Source organism: Pipra filicauda, unplaced genomic scaffold, assembly GCF_003945595.2.
Source record: "Pipra filicauda isolate LSUMZ 115617 unplaced genomic scaffold, ASM394559v2 scaffold33_size4404698_pilon, whole genome shotgun sequence".
In the NCBI taxonomy this organism is placed as follows: domain Eukaryota; kingdom Metazoa; phylum Chordata; class Aves; order Passeriformes; family Pipridae; genus Pipra; species Pipra filicauda.
Window position 1 is genome coordinate 1315060 of NW_024104465.1, and position 16831 is coordinate 1331890.

Below are 16831 nucleotides of genomic sequence, written 5' to 3' on the forward strand. Positions count from 1 at the left end.
GCTGTTGGAGGTTTGCTTGAGTACTAGGCTTGACTGCAGTCCTACTCCTAAGCTACAGAGCACAGTGCTTATTAGAAATGTGAAATATCTCCACTAGCATCAATAGCCTTTTTGATGACAAAACCAGTCTTTGTCATCTTTTCAGGTCTCAGTCAAAATGCCTCCTACGCTAATGTGCACCTTTGAAATTCCTTTTTACTTGCTTACTTTTAGAGAGAAAGCCTTTGCATCCTCTCTTTTACAGGAAAGAAAATATATGTCTGTGCTACAATGGTCTTGTTTTCTGCATATCAGTGTTTTAATAGTTCCCACTGATGACATTTGTGTTGCTGAGCCTTCCTTTGCCCACCTGCTTGTTCTGACTCAGGGGCAGCAGAGTGACCCAGTCACTGTGCTCTCTGGAATGCCCAGCAGGTACATGTGTGTTTTAGACTGCGTGAAATCCTTCCTGGAAAACCGCTGAAGTGTCCTGAATTCCATATTTCCTCAGCCTGATCGAGTCCCTGAAGTTCTGGAGGACGCGGTTCCTGCTGCTGCCCGCCTGCATCAGCGCCACGAAGCGCATCGTGGAGGGCGAGACGCACTGCGACGTGTACGGGGACAGGCCCCGCTCCGACGAGGAGGAGTGGCAGCTCCTGGACGGATTCATCCGCTTCGTGGAGGGGCTGAACCGCATCCGGCGCCGCCATCGATCCGACAGGATGATCCGGGTGAGGCAGCGCGCGTGGGGTCAGAGACTGCAGCCGGGTCGGAGTCACCTCATGGAGCGTTGGCAGAGACCTGAGCCCACCCCAGGCAGGCTGGGGGTCCGTGGCCTGTGTCCATGGGTGATCCATACACACGGGGCAGAGCTGAGGGCTGTGCTGTGTCTGGTTTTAGATAGTTTGTCCTTGTTAACACCTTTCTGTTATTGAACTAGTTATATTTACCTGGCATGGGTATCCCATGCTGCTGTGGCTGGAACCAGACTCAGAACAGCTCTCACTCAGAGAACTGCACAGCAGAGCCATCCAGGCCTTGGCCTCTTGCTGCTCTATTTTTATCTTTGTGGGTCTTCTCTTACCACGAGTCTGATGCCACCTCATTGCAAAGGCGCCGTGCTTTGTGCTGCAGGATGGTCAGCCTGAGAATGTTATTGCACCTTGGGATTCAGATAACTGACCAAAAGGGATCTCTGAGGTAGTGTAGCTGGGAACTTCTGGCTGGTTTGGCTCTGTGCTGCAGACTTAGGAAAAGGATTGGGAAAACAGAACCATATGGGTGAATTCCTGGTGAACAGTGGTTTCAAGAGGATGATGAGAAACTGGTTAGTGTGTATCAAATTTTTTTTCAGTTCACACTAATTGTGTACTTAATAAAGCCCTGCTGACATGAGGTTGTGTTCTTGCTTACTAGTTAAGCATAGCTTGACTAAGTCTGTGCTTCCATTTTTTTCTTTGTTAGAAAGGATCTGCCATGAAAGGCTTGCAGATTGCTGGTCCAATTCCCACCCACTCTCTGGAGCAGTCTGGACCTCCCATTGGGAAGAAAGGAACCTCAGCACTCTCAGCTCTGCTGCAGATGGAAGCCAGTCAGAAGTGAGTGTCTCTACAGGCTGTGTGAAGAGCACTAGAACATCCTTCCTACATATTCCACCTGGGCTGACTAAAGCAGAGTTGGGGAACTCTGCCTCATGTTATGTTAAATACACAAGAGGTTTAATATTTGTAGTGCTAAGTTAGTGTTGCACATACATAACAAAACTGAGTGAGTTCAAGGGTCTGTGTTGTTATGTGGGGTAAAAGGTACTTATGGGATGTTGGATTGACTCTGTGCCTCAGTGTGGGAAGGCAAATGTCTGAAAATACAGCAGTGCTCCTCTGCAGCAGTTGCCCTCAGGTGGAAGCTGACACAGAGTGTGTTTGAATAAACTCTGGATTCCTTCCTTCTGTTTGAGGACTCTGGGGGAGCAGCAAGCAGCAATGCTTTCTGGGAAGAGCTCTGGGCAGCCCTCGGAGAGTGGGAGCATTGCCATCACACCCACCTATATGGACAGCCCTCGTAAGGTAAAGACTTTCTGGTCTTTCTTTAGCTACCATTTTTACATAAGAATTTCTCAAATAATCGAAGATTTATTTTTCTAAGCACGTGGCTACATCATACCACATCTTACCCTCTAATCCAGCAAGGGCTGGTCCTGTACTGGCCTTTATGTGCAAGGGCGTAAGAAGAAGCTGGGGCACAACCTTCCTTCAGTTCTGTAACTGTGACAGTGATATGGAATCCCTGGGATGTTATCTCAATGTGTTTTGCTGATTTAAGGGCTATTTGCTAATTAGTCCCTTTCCTTTTCCGGTAGCACATTTCATTTCAGTTGGGTTGGACTGTTAGATTGAGCAGTACAGTCCTGTCTGCATCTGTGTGTGTCTTGGAGAGCAAAATCAAGCTCTAGGCCGTGACTGTGTGAAGCTTGAGTGGAATTTTAACAGCAGAAACTTGAGTCTCTTGCCTCTGCTCAGAGGAGAGGATGTGTTCCTTAGAAGTGATTCAGATGTCATTCCTTCACTGGCTGGACTCCAGGCTGGGGAAAATTGTCTTCCTGGAGCTTTCTTCAGACACTTTAAGAATAAAGACTGTGCTACCCCTCAGCCTTTCTTCTCAAGTGTCCTGTGAGTGCCAGGAGAGCAGGAACTCTGCCTTCAAGTCCAACCAGAAATATTTGGGTTTTTTTCTGTGTTCTGGCATGCAGGTCTTTCAACAGAAGTACCAAGGAGCTTAATAAAGATACAGGACCTAGGTGTAGTCTGTATTTGGGTTCAAAAGTGGAAATATTGCAGAGAAAAGGTTCTCAGATTAACCACTATCAACCACCTCTTTCAGTATTTTTCTTTTAGTGTCTAATGTTTCAACATCCACAGTTTTCTGCTACCAGCAGGGACAAGCCTTGTGTTATTCTGGAGATCTGGATACTGATAGTTGAAGTGATGGAGTAGCAGTGATTGTGTTTGTAAGAGACACGTATTTGTAGAATTAGAGTGCTTTGAGAACACAGATGAGTCTGGAGCAGGTTGTACTAGACCTGAAAAAGTAGGTGCAGAACCTGACCTGAGGCATTTTTGCAAACTTCCAGATCATAGTTCAGGCTTTGCACTCTCCTCTTTTACCATTTTGAAAAATCAGCCTCCTTCTTTGTAAACAGAAGTCTTAATTGTCTCTTTCTGTCAGTAAAACTGGTGAAAATTCCACCTAGGACACAGGAGGGAAGAATGTTGTGTCTGCTTCTGAGGGGAAAAAGGCAAAATTGGCTTCCATAGCAATGGCACAGTGGTGTGTTGGGAACAAATTAACAGACTTTGTGCTACCAGCAAATACCATCTTGAGTGATGTTAAAAGTAACTATATTCCAAAGCCTCTCTAGAAGGCTGACTGGAGACTCTGGAAGAGTGTGTATCAATTGAGGGCCTTTCACACCACAGTAGTAAACACTCCTGTAAATATTTACACGTAGGGACTGGGAGATAAACAATTGGGATCTCCAAATTGATGGCTCATGCCTGTTGGAAAGGTGCCAGCAGACAGGTAGCCATGTCAGGGAACTCTGTGCTCACATGGGAACATCAGCAAGTGTGTGCCTGGTGCCCCAGCCCTTTAGGAGGTCTCTAGGCTGTCTGCAGACTTAGAGCCAAAGTACTGACAAATGGTCACAGCTGTGCTTTGCCAGCAGCCAAGGGAGCAAGTGCTTTTCTAGGATGCTATTCAGTGCTGGAGTTATTCCAGACCAAAACTGAGCCACTGGCTCCACCTTTACTCTGTTCCAGAGTAGAATTGGCAAGTCATTTCAGCCAGTTACTGGGCAACACAGTATGATTTTAACACAGTGAGTTCTCTTGATGCCTGATCTGTTTGGGAAGTCTTTGCCCTTGTGGATCCAGGGTGCTTGGCACTGTGTAAATTGCCAGCCATGTAACCCTGGTATTGATTCTTTCCAGAAAATGTTTTATATGTACGTACCAAGGTAAGCAGCATGTTAACTGCAGACTAGACAGAAATATTTTGCCTAGGGAACAGAATAAAGAATTGCAAATAAGGAATGAAAATCTAGTTGGGTTTCACTGCATTGTCTTGTGTGATAAGAGAATCTTGACACATCTTGGAATAGCAGCTGGGAATAAATTCACCCAGGGGTTGCAAGTAGGTGGGAACGTAGCACAGGCAGCATCTGTTTAATTTTGCATAAGGTATTAAGCACAGTGTTGGAAGGATCTTTGTGATGAGTTTTTCTTCCCTTTCCTTTGCACCATACCAGACCTGCGTTTACAAGGAAGAGTGTGCTTCCTGAAAAGAGCTTCTTTGCCTCTCCCTCTTTATCATTGGAATGACTAACAGACTGAAAAAAAAAATCACCTGTCCCTGTCATTACACCTGTAGTTGTACAGGTTTCTGTATCACTATTCAGCTTTGCATTTGGAGTGGAAACCCACATACTTCAGAGCTCAACTCTTTCTCCTGTGAAGTATGGAGGGAAGGCTGTAGTTTCAATTGGCTTCCAATCAATGTGCTTTTCCAAAATTTTGGAAAAGCATCTGTGCTAAGGGAGAGCAACGTCTTGTTACAGAGAGAGAAAGTAATGGTATGTGTGTCAGAACTCCTGATGCTCTGCATTCTGCTGCATCTGGCATTCTGGGTCTGGGGTTTGCATTCTCCTCATACTTTCTCTCTGTGGTCATTTCATACTTGCACAACTTTGTATTTGCTTTTCTTCAACTCCTTGTTGCTGTTGCCATTAATGGGCCTACTTCCTCTGATGCCTTCAGGATGGGGCCTTCTTTATGGATTTTGTTCGCAGCCCACGAACAGCTTCAACCTTCTACTCCCAGGTTAGTTTTGAATGGGTTCATGTCATCTCTGGCTTTGGACTGAGGTGATGGAGAGCATTTGTGTCCTGAGCTTGCCATGTGGGGAACCTGTGTTACTTTGCAGATCTGCTCGTTGAGAGGGACATGTGCAGCATTAGCAGGACAAAGTGGCAGATGCAACTATTTCCTTCCACCATTCAGTGTTTGTGCTGTGCTTTGGATGTTCCTGTGCCCTGTCTCACTGTCCTTTGTGGTACTGTCATGGCAACTACTAAAGCTTCTGTTTTTGTTTTTCAATAAGTGCTTGTTTTCTATGTTCCCTCACGGAACAAAATGGCAACAGCTCCCTCATCTAGTTCTTGGCTAAATTTCTTCTGTGGTGTTTGTTTGACTGGTGGCTCTGGGGAGATCCAAGGCAAATTGTGCTCTTGGATTCTTAAACAACTGAGGGCTGAAAATATTGATGTGATCTCGGCTTCAAAGAGTCATTGTGACAGAACTCGTTTGTACACTTAACACCAGTTAGGGATTAGAATAACACAGCGTGTCCATAGAAAATGCTGCTGGTTGAAGTGGCTCTGAGGAGGGAGAGTGGCTTTAGCTGGCTGTGGGCACTGTGGGGTCCACATTGGATGGAACATCTGCTGATTTTGGCTGCCCGAAAAAAACATCTGCCATTGCAGAGTTAGAGATCTTTGGGATGTGAGAAATGGCATAAATAAAGGACTCTTGGCTGACAGACCTAAGTCAAGCTCCCAGCTTTGTGATTTTGAGCTGTGTGTGTGCTGTGGATTCATCACAGCAGAGCAGCCCTCATATTTACACCAGCCTGACTTGGAGTTACTCTGCTGTTCGTGTTCTCTCCCCCACCTCTCGAGCTTTTATATAACGTGCCTTTCCTGAACCAGCCGTGTTAATGACAGATGGCAATTACAGCCTGTACTTTGCTGAGTCCTTCAGCATTCATGTTCTCTCTGAAACGATTTTATGTTAATTTTGTGAACTATTCAGTCTACCATTGGAATGGTGTGAGTGTTCCTGCGGGAGGAAAGTGTTCCTGTTGTCTTGGCGACAGAGGTGTGGGTGGGTGCCAACCAGCCTGCTCACACTGCCCTGAGAAAGGAGAGAAGAGGAGCTGATTTTTTTGTGCATTATGAAACATGAATTCTGTGTGATACATTTGCATATTTTTGAGAGTTAGAGTCGAAACTATTTTTGCTAAATGCTTACTACTTACCCATAGTGATTAAGTGCCCTGTTCTGTCCATTGTGTGTTTATAATCACAGTTATTCACAGTTGAAAATGTCAGGTTGGGACTGGTGGTGTTGGTTTGACAGTGGTTCTCTCAACACAGTCGTTGCTGGGCTGGTGATCCTCATCTTTATTGGGGTTTGAATTTCTTGTTTGTCAGGAGCTCTGCAGTGATGACAAAAATAAGACTGTATTTATCCTTTCTGCATATGCTTGTGCTTCCTTATAGTATTACCCGTTGTTAACTAACTTGAGCTGAGGTACAGATGATGTGGGGAGGGGGGAAATGCATTACATCATGAATTTCATGAAGATGTTGCTGTGTTTACTCCTCCCAGGTCTCTATAGATCAGTCAGTTCCTGCAGCCTCAGATGGCAACATGTTGATAACCACGGGGCAGGTACCTGACAGGGGCAGCACCCAGACCTTGGGAAGTGCCCAGAATGCTGCAGAGCCAGGATACAGCACAGCTGGAGCTGCAGAGGGCAGGTAGGAAAATCCCAGCAGTGCTGGACTGCAGTGCTGTTCAGTTACAGCCCCTTTGTGGTGTCAAGGAATGGGCCCTTAAACAGGCACCTGAGAACAAGCTGTGCCGCCTGTCAGTGGTAGAGGCGCTTGTCACAAGACCTTACTGCAGCATTTCCACGTGCAGAGAGAGTGGTAGTAAAATAAGCCTTGCAACCCAGTTTTCCAGAATTAAATGAACACAAGGCCTGATTTCCCCACCCACAAGAAGAGCTTCATTCTTCAAGAAATGAAGAAATTCCATTTCTGAAATCTGTTAGCAGAAAATCAGGCTCTGAATTGACATCTTCTGTCTGTTTGGCAAAGGGGGGCCCTGCAGGTCTAATTGGATTGAGCAGGTTGATGAAATCCAAGAGGTTCTGACCTGGAAGTGAGACACTGAGGAGGAAGCAATATTGAAAATAAACTTTATTAGCACCTGTTTCCTGTGGTTGTATATTACAGTAAAAAAAATAGCCAACTTCCAAATGTTTGCTCTCAGTTGCTCCTGACTACAACTGCATGTGGTACAGTGTGCCTTGGGTCCTTATAACCATGTCCTGGTGGCCTCAGGGGGAAAATAAAGGTCTGATGCTTTTAGCTGTCCTTCTTGATATGAAAAAGGAGATAAATGTGACAGTCATTGTTGAGAAGAGAGAGCATTTCTCTTAAACATACATATTTGAACAAATCTGGAGGCTTCCCTGATTTTTGAACGTGCTTCTGTTTACAGCTCTCAGCAGTGTTCCACAAGTGCTCTGACTTCCTCCTCCACTTTGGTGGAGATTCTTGAAGCCATGAAACACCCCACGTAAGTTTTTAATATAAATATGCTTTACATCTGCTGAGATGTTTTGTCAGAGGACATGAGGCACGGAGTCACTCCAAGGGGAGAGCCCCATGTCAGCTGGGGAAGAGTTTTAAACTTCCTTTTATTATTCAGTTCCAGTTTCCCTAATGAGGAATTTTATAGCAATTGAGGTACAAGTATTGATGCAGAGACTTCAATTATTAGAATCCCAGAATCTTGTCAAAGCAGGAATTCTCAGTAAGTCAATGTCAGCTCTTCATCTTGTTACCAGAAGCCAAAGATACGTCACTGTGTGGGCCTTGTGCATTTCTTGTCCTGTATTTTATCCCCCACCCACTCTTTTTTTTCCCCCAGCAGTGATTTTTGTCTTTGTTACTTAAAAGAACTCTCAATCACGTGTGACATGCTGTGATTCAGCACAGGGATCCAGCTGCTCTCGGAACAGAAGGGCCTCTCCCCGTACTGCTTCATCAGTGCAGAAGTTGTGCACTGGCTGGTCAATAATGTGGAGGGTGTGCAGACCCAGGCCATGGCCATTGACATAATGCAGGTAAGGGAACTATCCAGGGCCATGTGGGAGGGCCAGAAATACCTCACTCTGGGAAGAAAGTAGAATTGCAGAAGAAAGCCTAGCAATAATTTCTCTTGTTTATTAAAGTCCTTATATTGATAGGTATTGAAAACTGCTCAACAGAATGAGGTGATGATGGCATTTTTTGGCTGCCCTATCACAAAACAGCAACATGTCCTTCAGTAGTAGTACATAGTATCTTTTTCCACTTCTATAGGATGACAGTTCTGTGTATAACCTCCAATTAGCTTGTACTTATCCAGAACTCTGCGTTGTGTTGGAATTGTGAGGTACTACAGCATGATTTGATTTTGGTTTTCCTTTTACAAAAACCAGCACATGACCTCTCTGTTATGGATGCTGAAGAAGACACACTTTATGCAGGAACACTTCTTTGTGTTCATCAAGGGATTTTTCTGTATTGAACTGTGTCAGGGGCAGAAGATTGGAAATGTTTTGGAGTTCATTCCTCTGCTGAGATCCCATTTCAATTAACAGAGAACTTAGAATGTTTCCAACCTCCTGCCTTCCTACAAATCCATCTATAAAACCAGAGCAGGGTAAGAGAGGAAGGCAGACATCTGTGGAAAGGTCAAACACAATTTCTCATGGAGATAAGGAATTGCTGTTACATTTACTGAATACCAAGAGCTAACTTTGCTGGTATTCTCTTTAGGCACATAGCTGGACAAAAAGATGTCAAGAGAAAGAAAATTATTTCCTAATGTTCTCTAGCAGCCTCTTTCTGTGACTGGAAGAGTGAATTTTTCATCACATTTGCTCGCTTCTCTCTCTTTTTGTTCAGAAAATGCTGGAAGAGCAGCTGATTGTCCATGCATCTGGAGAAGCTTTACGAACCTTTATTTATGGCTTTTATTTTTACAAGATTGTTGTGGACAAAGAACCAGACCGAGGTCAGCACTGTGTTATTACAAGACTTTCCTCACTATCCCTTTGCATAATCTCTAGGATTTACTTGATTCTTATGGGTGCTGCAGCAGGATTGCATTTTGGGAGCAACCAAAACCACTGATCTAAGGGGAGTCTAAGAAACTCAGCCTGTTTGGTTTAAAAAAAAAAAACAACAAAAAAAGGCAGAAAACATAAAGTAATTTTTTCTCCTGCCTCTTTTCCATCAAGAGCTCCCTCTCTCCCTTGGTGTTGGTCTAACTGCAGCTGTCCTTGCCCTGTGCAGTGGGGATGCAGCAGCCTGCCATGTGGCACACCGCTGCCATGGACGACTTCTCCGCCTTCCAGAGGAAGTGGTTTGAGGTGGCCTTTGTGGCAGAAGAGCTCCTGCACTCGGAGATCCCGGCGTTCTTCCTGCCCTGGCTGCCCAGCCGCCCCGCCTCCTATGCAAGTAGGCACAGTTCCTTTAGCCGCAGTTTCGGAGGACGGAGCCAGGCAGCTGCACTCTTAGGTAGATGCACAGCACAGGTGACAGCTGGGGAAGTGCAGGGGGATAGTTTGCAAGGGGAAGAGCAGCCAGCCAAGGGGATGATCTCACGTGGACCAGCAGTAAAGCTGCAAATTTCATGCTGGCCTTACATGTGTCTTGAACGTGGACTTTTCTCATGTGCTGGAGGTGTGTTTCACTGGCTGAGCAGGCAACTTTTACTGTGGAGGACTGGGGTACAATAAAAACTATTTCTTAAAATATTTCGTGTTTCTGAACCTCTAGAATTTAGAAAGGAAAATACTTTGTCTCCCTGCAGAAACAGGGAGACTCTTCACAACCTGCAATGAGCATGGAGGGATAAGTTGTGAGAACAGCAGAGCAGCCAAACTGTTCTTAAAATTACATGTCTAATTGCTTCCTAGTGGCAAAAACCACAGTGAGATCCAGATGTGTTAGAAGTTTTCTGTGATGTGCTGGAGGCTTTCTTAGCTAATCTGAACCAGAGCCAGACTCCTTATATTAAGTCTGTGAAGCCCAGCTACAAATGATCCCTGTGGTGTGGAAGCAGTAGGAAGATCTTGCTGCTGGGCAAGATACCATTATTAGTATCTAATGTCCTGTAATGTGTGGAGCAGAACACTGACTGCCTCTACCAGCCCGTGAAACACACTGGCTGCATGACTGACCGTGTTGCTTTGTCAGCTTTTTGTTGCATTTCCAGGCCAGCCTGAGTCACTTGCTTTTGTTCCTCTTTCCCTGTTTAAAATGAAGAGAAAAATCATTGCTATAGAACTGCAACTTCAGGTTTATTTAGATGCATCTGTTAAAGGCCTAGCAATTCAGGATAAAAAGAGAATTTTGCTGTTCTCCTGTTGTGTGTATTTGACCTTCTGAAGAGAAGTGCCTTCCTGCTGGTGTAGTATCTCTTAAACCTGAAGTCACAGTAATCATTGTATTTCTGAAAGCCTTGTTTGAAGAGGAACAGCATCAGAAATGGGAAAGCATTAAGGAAAGGAAGTCTGAACTAATGGTTAATTCCCTGAAGCCAACATATGCAGGATATTTTCCCTGTCACACGATAAATCTGTTGCCTTGGCTGGTATCCAACCTCATTAGCTCTGTGGCCAGAGCTGAAGCCTGAATGTAGGCTGGCATGAAATATTGTGGAGGCTGGAGGCACTTGGACCAGATCCTGTTCCTGGTTTGATCTCTTACTCCCTATTTAGCCAAGAAAACCCCTTCACTGTCTTATGTCTGTCCTCTTTTTGAGGTGAGAAGGCTGAGACTCGGCAAAGGAGCAGAGCAAGAAAGTGCCTCAGTGCCCTCCTACCTTTCCTTTGACACTAGCAGGGAAAGAGTGTATTCCTGCAGCATGTCACCTATTGCACAGCTGTGTAGCTCTCCTTTTTCTCTGCAGATGGAATTATGTCCATTCTGCTATTGAACCAATTTGCAATCCTTGAATGAATGATAAATGTCTTCAGATTGCTCACATGCAGTCTGGTTATTCGAGGAATTATAGTTTCTTGTAGAAAAATCCACTGTGAAAGTTTTTTCTTAAAAAGGAACTGGCTTAAATGACATTTCTGTGCTGTCCCTCTTCTAAACAGTATTCAAAATACCCAAACTTCACCAGTTCATCTGAGGCAAGGAGCTTTACTAAACCCAGATGACCCCTGGTCCACGTGACTTCATTTGTTCCTCTCTTGGTCTTGATTTGGTTGTGGTTTTTAATTCTTCCCCTCCCCACCTTCCCTGAATGTCAGGCTGTGACATAAAATTGCATGCAAGCATTGGGAGCTCTGGAACAAGCTCCGTGTATCTCTCAAATCTTTATCCTTCCCAATTCCCAAATCGCTGGCCCAGTGACTACCCCCTTTCCCTTCCCAGTGGAAGTCTGACCTGTGATACACCTAATCTTGTCCCTTTTGATTTGTAGCAGTGCATGCACTAGCAATTGTAGTCATGTGTGTAGCGGAGTCTGTGACTGGAGAATAACCTGCCTGCTCCTCCCCGATTTGCTTAGTAAACCATTAGTTAAATACTCAATAGCACAAGACAATTGGGAAGCAGGTGAGTCCTCTTAAAATCTGAGCTATGGAAGCCAGAGTTTATTCTCTTACAATACGTTGGTTCTAATCTGAAGCTTCTGAATTCAGACACATGGATATTTCTTATCAGTGTTTAATGTATTTTGGATTAGCTCACCTGGTTGGACTGTGTTCCTCTTGCTTTGCCTGTGAGTTCCAGCTGCAGACCAGGTGGAGAGAAGCTCCAGCCCTAACAGGGAGTCTGCACTGTCTGGCAAAAGGAACAGTCTAAGGGAGCAGGGAGCTCATTCTTCACGGCGTGCTGGTGTGGCACACTGGGCTGTGGTGGTGGCACTGACCCCTTGGCTAATGACCAGCACCTACCTGGCTGAGCTGCTTTGGCTTCACAGCTTTCAGGATGATGTTTTCCAACACACTTTGTTACAAAATTGGCACCATAACCTTCTGACCACGAGCATTGCACTCACAGTGATATCTCACTGAAAAGGAGCCAGAGAAAGAAACTCAAGGTGTTGGTCTGTCTGACAATACCAGACCAGCTCAGAAATTGCAGGTGATACGTTTCCCAAACATAGAAATGGCTCTTGTTTATAAAACAAAACTGGATTACCTTCTTTCATTTTTATTGTGTTTTTCTTTTTTTTTCCTGTTTAAGCTGCAGTAATAGCAATGTAAAGGATTTCCTTATAAACTTGAAAACTGTCTCCAGCTAACTTGCAGTAGAAGTGAAGGTGGGAACTTTCCATTTACCTTGAGGAAGAACTTCAATTTTTTTTTAAACACCGTAAAGCCATTAATTTATAAGATAATTTTAAAAGCTGACCCTATAAAAGGGTGCACATCTTCTACTTAAGCAAGAAATAACAACATCCATCCCCCGTGCATGCAATAATAAAAAGGGCAAACGTTTTTCAGTAGCGGCCTTGCAGCCCATTGTTTTGTGTCCATTTTTAACACTATAGAAATGTTAAATTATGTATTTCTGTAAAGAAAAGTTGAAAGTGACAACATGTTTCATGGCAGGACTTTGGTCTCTGAGTCAGGAGATCTGGGTTCTGTCCCTGGCCTTGCTGTGTGACACCAGCCAGGTCACTTCCACTTGCTGTGCTTCTCCTCCTCTCTCGCCTGACACCTGAGATTTTCCTTCACTGGGATGCTGAGGTGTAGGGCACAAAGGGAGCCGGATCTTGGGCACTATCCCAGCCCTTGCTGCAGAGCACTAGGAGGTATTGCAGTGATGGGAAGGCTGCTGCATGTCTTGGCTGACTTTTCCTGCTTTTACAAGAAGTGTTGGATGTGCAATTTTAGCACTGCGGTAATGTGGGATATTGATATGGGGTTAAAGAAATAAGAAGTTTAACTTCTAATCTCCTTTAGCTGTGGAAAGTCCTGGAATGCTCCTGCCCTGTGTAACAGCACCCTGTTGAGATTTCTGGTGGGGGCATATAGAAATATTTGGAATGTTACAGGTATGAAAAAGCCATAGATGTTGTCTAGCCACACTTAATCAACAGGCAACTGGTGCCATAATTAGCTGCTGGACTCTTGGTTCTCTTTATTGCAGCTGAAATGTCTTTTGCCTGCTTGGGGAAGTGATTCTGTAGCACATACCCCTGGTATGAGAAGTACTTCAGGTGTTTTGTCCTTGGTGATCTGGATGAGCGGCATTCTGGGACTATTCTGCCAGCCCAAAAATATCTGGGGAAGAATGGGAGGACAAATTCATTACAAATAGCTCATCTTGGTTCTTCTGCTCTTTGTCCTGCCTCCCACCCTGTGTCTAATGCATCCTTTGAATGCACCCCATTCCTTGGCTGTGTAGCTGCCACGGTGCCCGAGCAGCGGACGGTGACGCTGGACGTGGATGTGAACAACCGCACGGACCGGCTGGAGTGGTGCAGTTGTTATTACCATGGCAATTTCTCCCTGAATGCTGCCTTTGAAATCAAGCTGCACTGGATGGCAGTGACTGCAGCTGTGCTCTTTGAGATGGTGAGAGTCCTTGTGCTCTGGATGGCCACAGAAACGCCCGGCTGGCCTCTGTATCCCTTAAACAGCTGGGGGCATTGTCGTGGGAAGTGTTAGGAGAGAGCCAGTGGGCTGGATCTGCCCTTATTTCCATAAGTAATTTTCCTGGTGGTTATAGGCATTGCTGCATCTGGTCAGTGTTTATCACACTGCCTACAGTCCTGTCTGCAGGGCAGTGCTCTGCTGTTAGTGGGTTTCATGCACAGTATGCAGAGATCAGCACAGGTCAAGGTGATAAATTTAAGTCCCCCTTAGGCAAATTTTAAGCCCTGGGTCTTTGGAAAAGAATCTGTTTCACACTGCATTCCTTCTATCCCCAAACCTTAAAACTTTAAATCTCGCTGGAATTGCTTTCATAACAAGGCTTTTCCAAGCAATGTGTTCTTCCTGTTCAGCAACGCTTTTTAGCTTATTTTTTAACTTGCTGAAAACATTTTGAACCGAAAATATAAGTGGTTTGTGTCACTTTTTAATTTTCAGACATTTTTTCCCCTTTTGTAGCTTCTGTAGAACTCAAATTATTTAACACCAGGTTTTACCCCACCCAGCCAGACAGCACTAGGTAATTGGTTTTGCTTTTATTTAAAATCAATTGCACTGTTCCAGTAAAGCAGCAGTGTTTAGCCACTGGTGATAAGTAGGCTGAATCAGTTCCTGAAAAATGTCCTATTTTAAAGTGCTTTCTGATTGATGTGGCACTTCAGAAAAAGGAAAGCCTGGTGCCTTGTGCTTGCACTGCTTCGCTTGCAAGGACGTTGGTGTGCTTGCCATGCGGAGCGAGCTGAGCCTGGGGAGAGCTGAGCATGTCTGATCTATTCCTGGGGAACGAGCTGCTCTCATGCACAGAAGTGCCCCTCGTCAGATGACATATGTCGTATGATTCATTGTTTGAATTTTTTCTCAGGTTCAGGGTTGGCACCGGAAAGCCACCTCCTGTGGGTTCCTGCTCGTCCCAGTCTTGGAAGGCCCGTTTGCTTTGCCCAGTTACTTGTACGGGGACCCACTTCGGGCTCAGCTCTTCATCCCCCTCAACGTGAGCTGCCTGCTGAAGGAGGGCAGTGAGCATCTGTTTGATGGTAAGAAAGGGTCCTTGTTTTACCCCAGGCAGGTCACTGCTGGCACGTGGCTGACACAAAGGACCTCATTTACCATCCAGGCATTAGGTGGCTGAGGGACTTGTTTTTGCAGTTCAGCAGCCCCCTGAGGAAGGTGGTGCTGGAGGAGGCTGTGCTGGCAGCATAGTCAGCACGAACAGGGTGAGGTGGGCAGCAAGAAACACCAACAAACAGGAAGGGTGGTCTCCCCAGTGATCTTTAACATTTCACACCCTTACAGAGCCCATGACAAGTGGCTGTTCCTTTGACAGACTCTGTTTTGCTGGTAGACCCACAGCTGCTCTGCATTTGTATCCTGTGTTTGTTTATTCTCCCCCTCAGTGAGATTAGGCTTTCACCACTGCCATCCTTTTTTTGTTGTTGCCATGGTTACATTCATGGTTAGAGTGTTTGCACATGAGATTAAGCTCTAGAAACTGCAATCTCCTTTTCTGCAGTGTGACCTCGCCCTTCCCACTGACAGTGTTGTGGTAAGTCTCAGGTGGAAACTCAAAGATCAGAGAACTGTCCCATGCAGAGAGAGGCAAAATTGCATCATGAGAAGGGACAATTAGCAACAGGCTCTGTTTTAAAATAGTAAATATGATATTTTCATTAATCCTTGACCCAGTGTCCAGGTGTAAATGTAAAACAAATGTGACAAATCCATATGCTGTGAGGTCACCACGGCCCCACTGACTGAACTATTTTCATAGCACTCTGATACACAGCAGCCCACTCTCCTTCCTTGTCCTCTCCCACACACACCTTTATGTTCCTCTCCTTCATCTCAAGAGACACAAAATATGAATTCAGGGATGTGTACAAGACACATCTCTAATAAGATGGCATTCAAGGGACAGCTGCCAGAAAAAAATTGAGACTAAAAGAAATGGCTAAGGGGGAAAAAAGTGCACAGAGGTCCTCTGAGGAAAACTGAAGTCTTGAAAAGGAAGGAAATAAAGTAGCTTTACTAGATAATTGTTACATTTTGTGTTTCAGGCTTCGAACCCGAAACGTACTGGGACCGAATGCACCTGCTCCAGGAGGCAATAGCACACAGGTATGGACAGAGTGGGCTGAGCAGAGGGTTTGTGTCTCCCTGGATAATGTGGAATAAAGATCTGTGCCAGACAGTCGCTCCTGGGTCCCATGGGTTCTGTGCTCTCTGCCTCTCTGAAGTCTGCTCACAGACTGTTAGACTAAAATACAGTTCCCATGCCTGGAGCTGGTTCTGGGGGTGCAGGGGGCAGGTTTCAGCCTGTCACTGCTTAGGAATACTCCTCCTAGGGAGGGCATTGCCTTTGGAAAGTGCCCTGTTATTCTAAGTTAGAAGCAGATAGATTGTAAATAGATTCTTCCTGAGAAGGGACAGTTATTTCCTCCATGTGGACTTAACACAGTCTTGAACTGGATGCCAACCAATGCTTGACAATAGGCAGGAGCCTGGGATGGAGCTGTACATAGGAGGTTGGGCCGAGTTTAAGAAGGAGTTGTTGGAAACTCCTTTGTGGAGTTGAACTTCCAGTTTGTTTCATGCTGTTGCTGCCAAGGTGTTTTTCGTGACAGAGAAACTGCCTTCTTTAATGGACTTTAGCTTGGAAACCAGCTTTCATTAGTTTAGAAAGCCTTTGTCATAGTGGAAGGATTTTCCCTGGTGCCCCTGCCCTGGACTGAGGAATCCTACCTGGAGTGGCTCTTTTTATCTTTTTTTTTTTTCTTAATTCCTGTGTCTCTCTTTCTTCAGATTTGGATTTGTGCAAGATAAATACTCAGCCTCTGCATTCAACTTCCCAGCAGAGAACAAGCCCCAGTATATCCATGTCACAGGTGAGAGATAATTGGGAGGCACTGGAGCGAGGAGGAGGTTTTTACAAACAAAAGAACCATTTTACCTGCAGTTTGTGTTTTGTGTCAGTGATGCTGGTCCTGTTTTGTCCCAAGCCAGATGACATGTAGGTGTGTCAGCCAAAACAAACCAGAAAACTGGAGGGGCAGTGGGAAAAGCACAAAGTGTTGCTGCTAGTCAGTGGTGCTGGTTTGAAATCTTGCTTTATGGTGTCTCTAAAACTTTTCTTTCTAGGAGATGGAGAAATTAAAAAAAAAAAAAAGGGAGAGCTTATTCCAAGGTCAGTGTAAATAAATGTGTACCCAGAGGTTAGAAGGAGGAAAAGGTCTTGGGACAAGTCAGTGCTCTGTTCTTGTGCTTAAGGTCAGTTGTAGATGCATCTCTACCCATAGACACTGTGAGTGAGACAGATAAAGCATTTAGGATCCACCTGCTT

At 45.1% G+C, this 16831-nt stretch overlaps 1 protein-coding gene across 12 annotated transcripts in view; it reads left to right on the top strand.

Annotated features, from left to right (window-relative positions):
* DEPDC5 (DEP domain containing 5, GATOR1 subcomplex subunit) overlaps positions 1-16831 on the top strand; it is a 64328-nt gene that overhangs the window by 43189 nt on the left and 4308 nt on the right. For 8 of the 12 annotated variants that reach the window (XM_039384226.1, XM_039384231.1, XM_039384222.1 and 5 more), the window contains 13 exons: positions 491-710; positions 1444-1577; positions 1937-2045; positions 4794-4856; positions 6426-6577; positions 7326-7403; positions 7821-7953; positions 8780-8888; positions 9170-9394; positions 13247-13416; positions 14357-14528; positions 15549-15609; positions 16294-16376. In XM_039384226.1, the coding sequence (XP_039240160.1) occupies positions 491-710; positions 1444-1577; positions 1937-2045; positions 4794-4856; positions 6426-6577; positions 7326-7403; positions 7821-7953; positions 8780-8888; positions 9170-9394; positions 13247-13416; positions 14357-14528; positions 15549-15609; positions 16294-16376 (1709 nt within the window). Of the gene's footprint in view, positions 1-490; positions 711-1443; positions 1578-1936; positions 2046-4793; positions 4857-6425; positions 6578-7325; positions 7404-7820; positions 7954-8779; positions 8889-9169; positions 9395-12079; positions 13417-14356; positions 14529-15548; positions 15610-16293; positions 16377-16831 lie in introns of those variants that run through there. The other 4 variants (XM_039384229.1, XM_039384230.1, XM_039384227.1 and 1 more) reach the window with 3 other exon arrangements.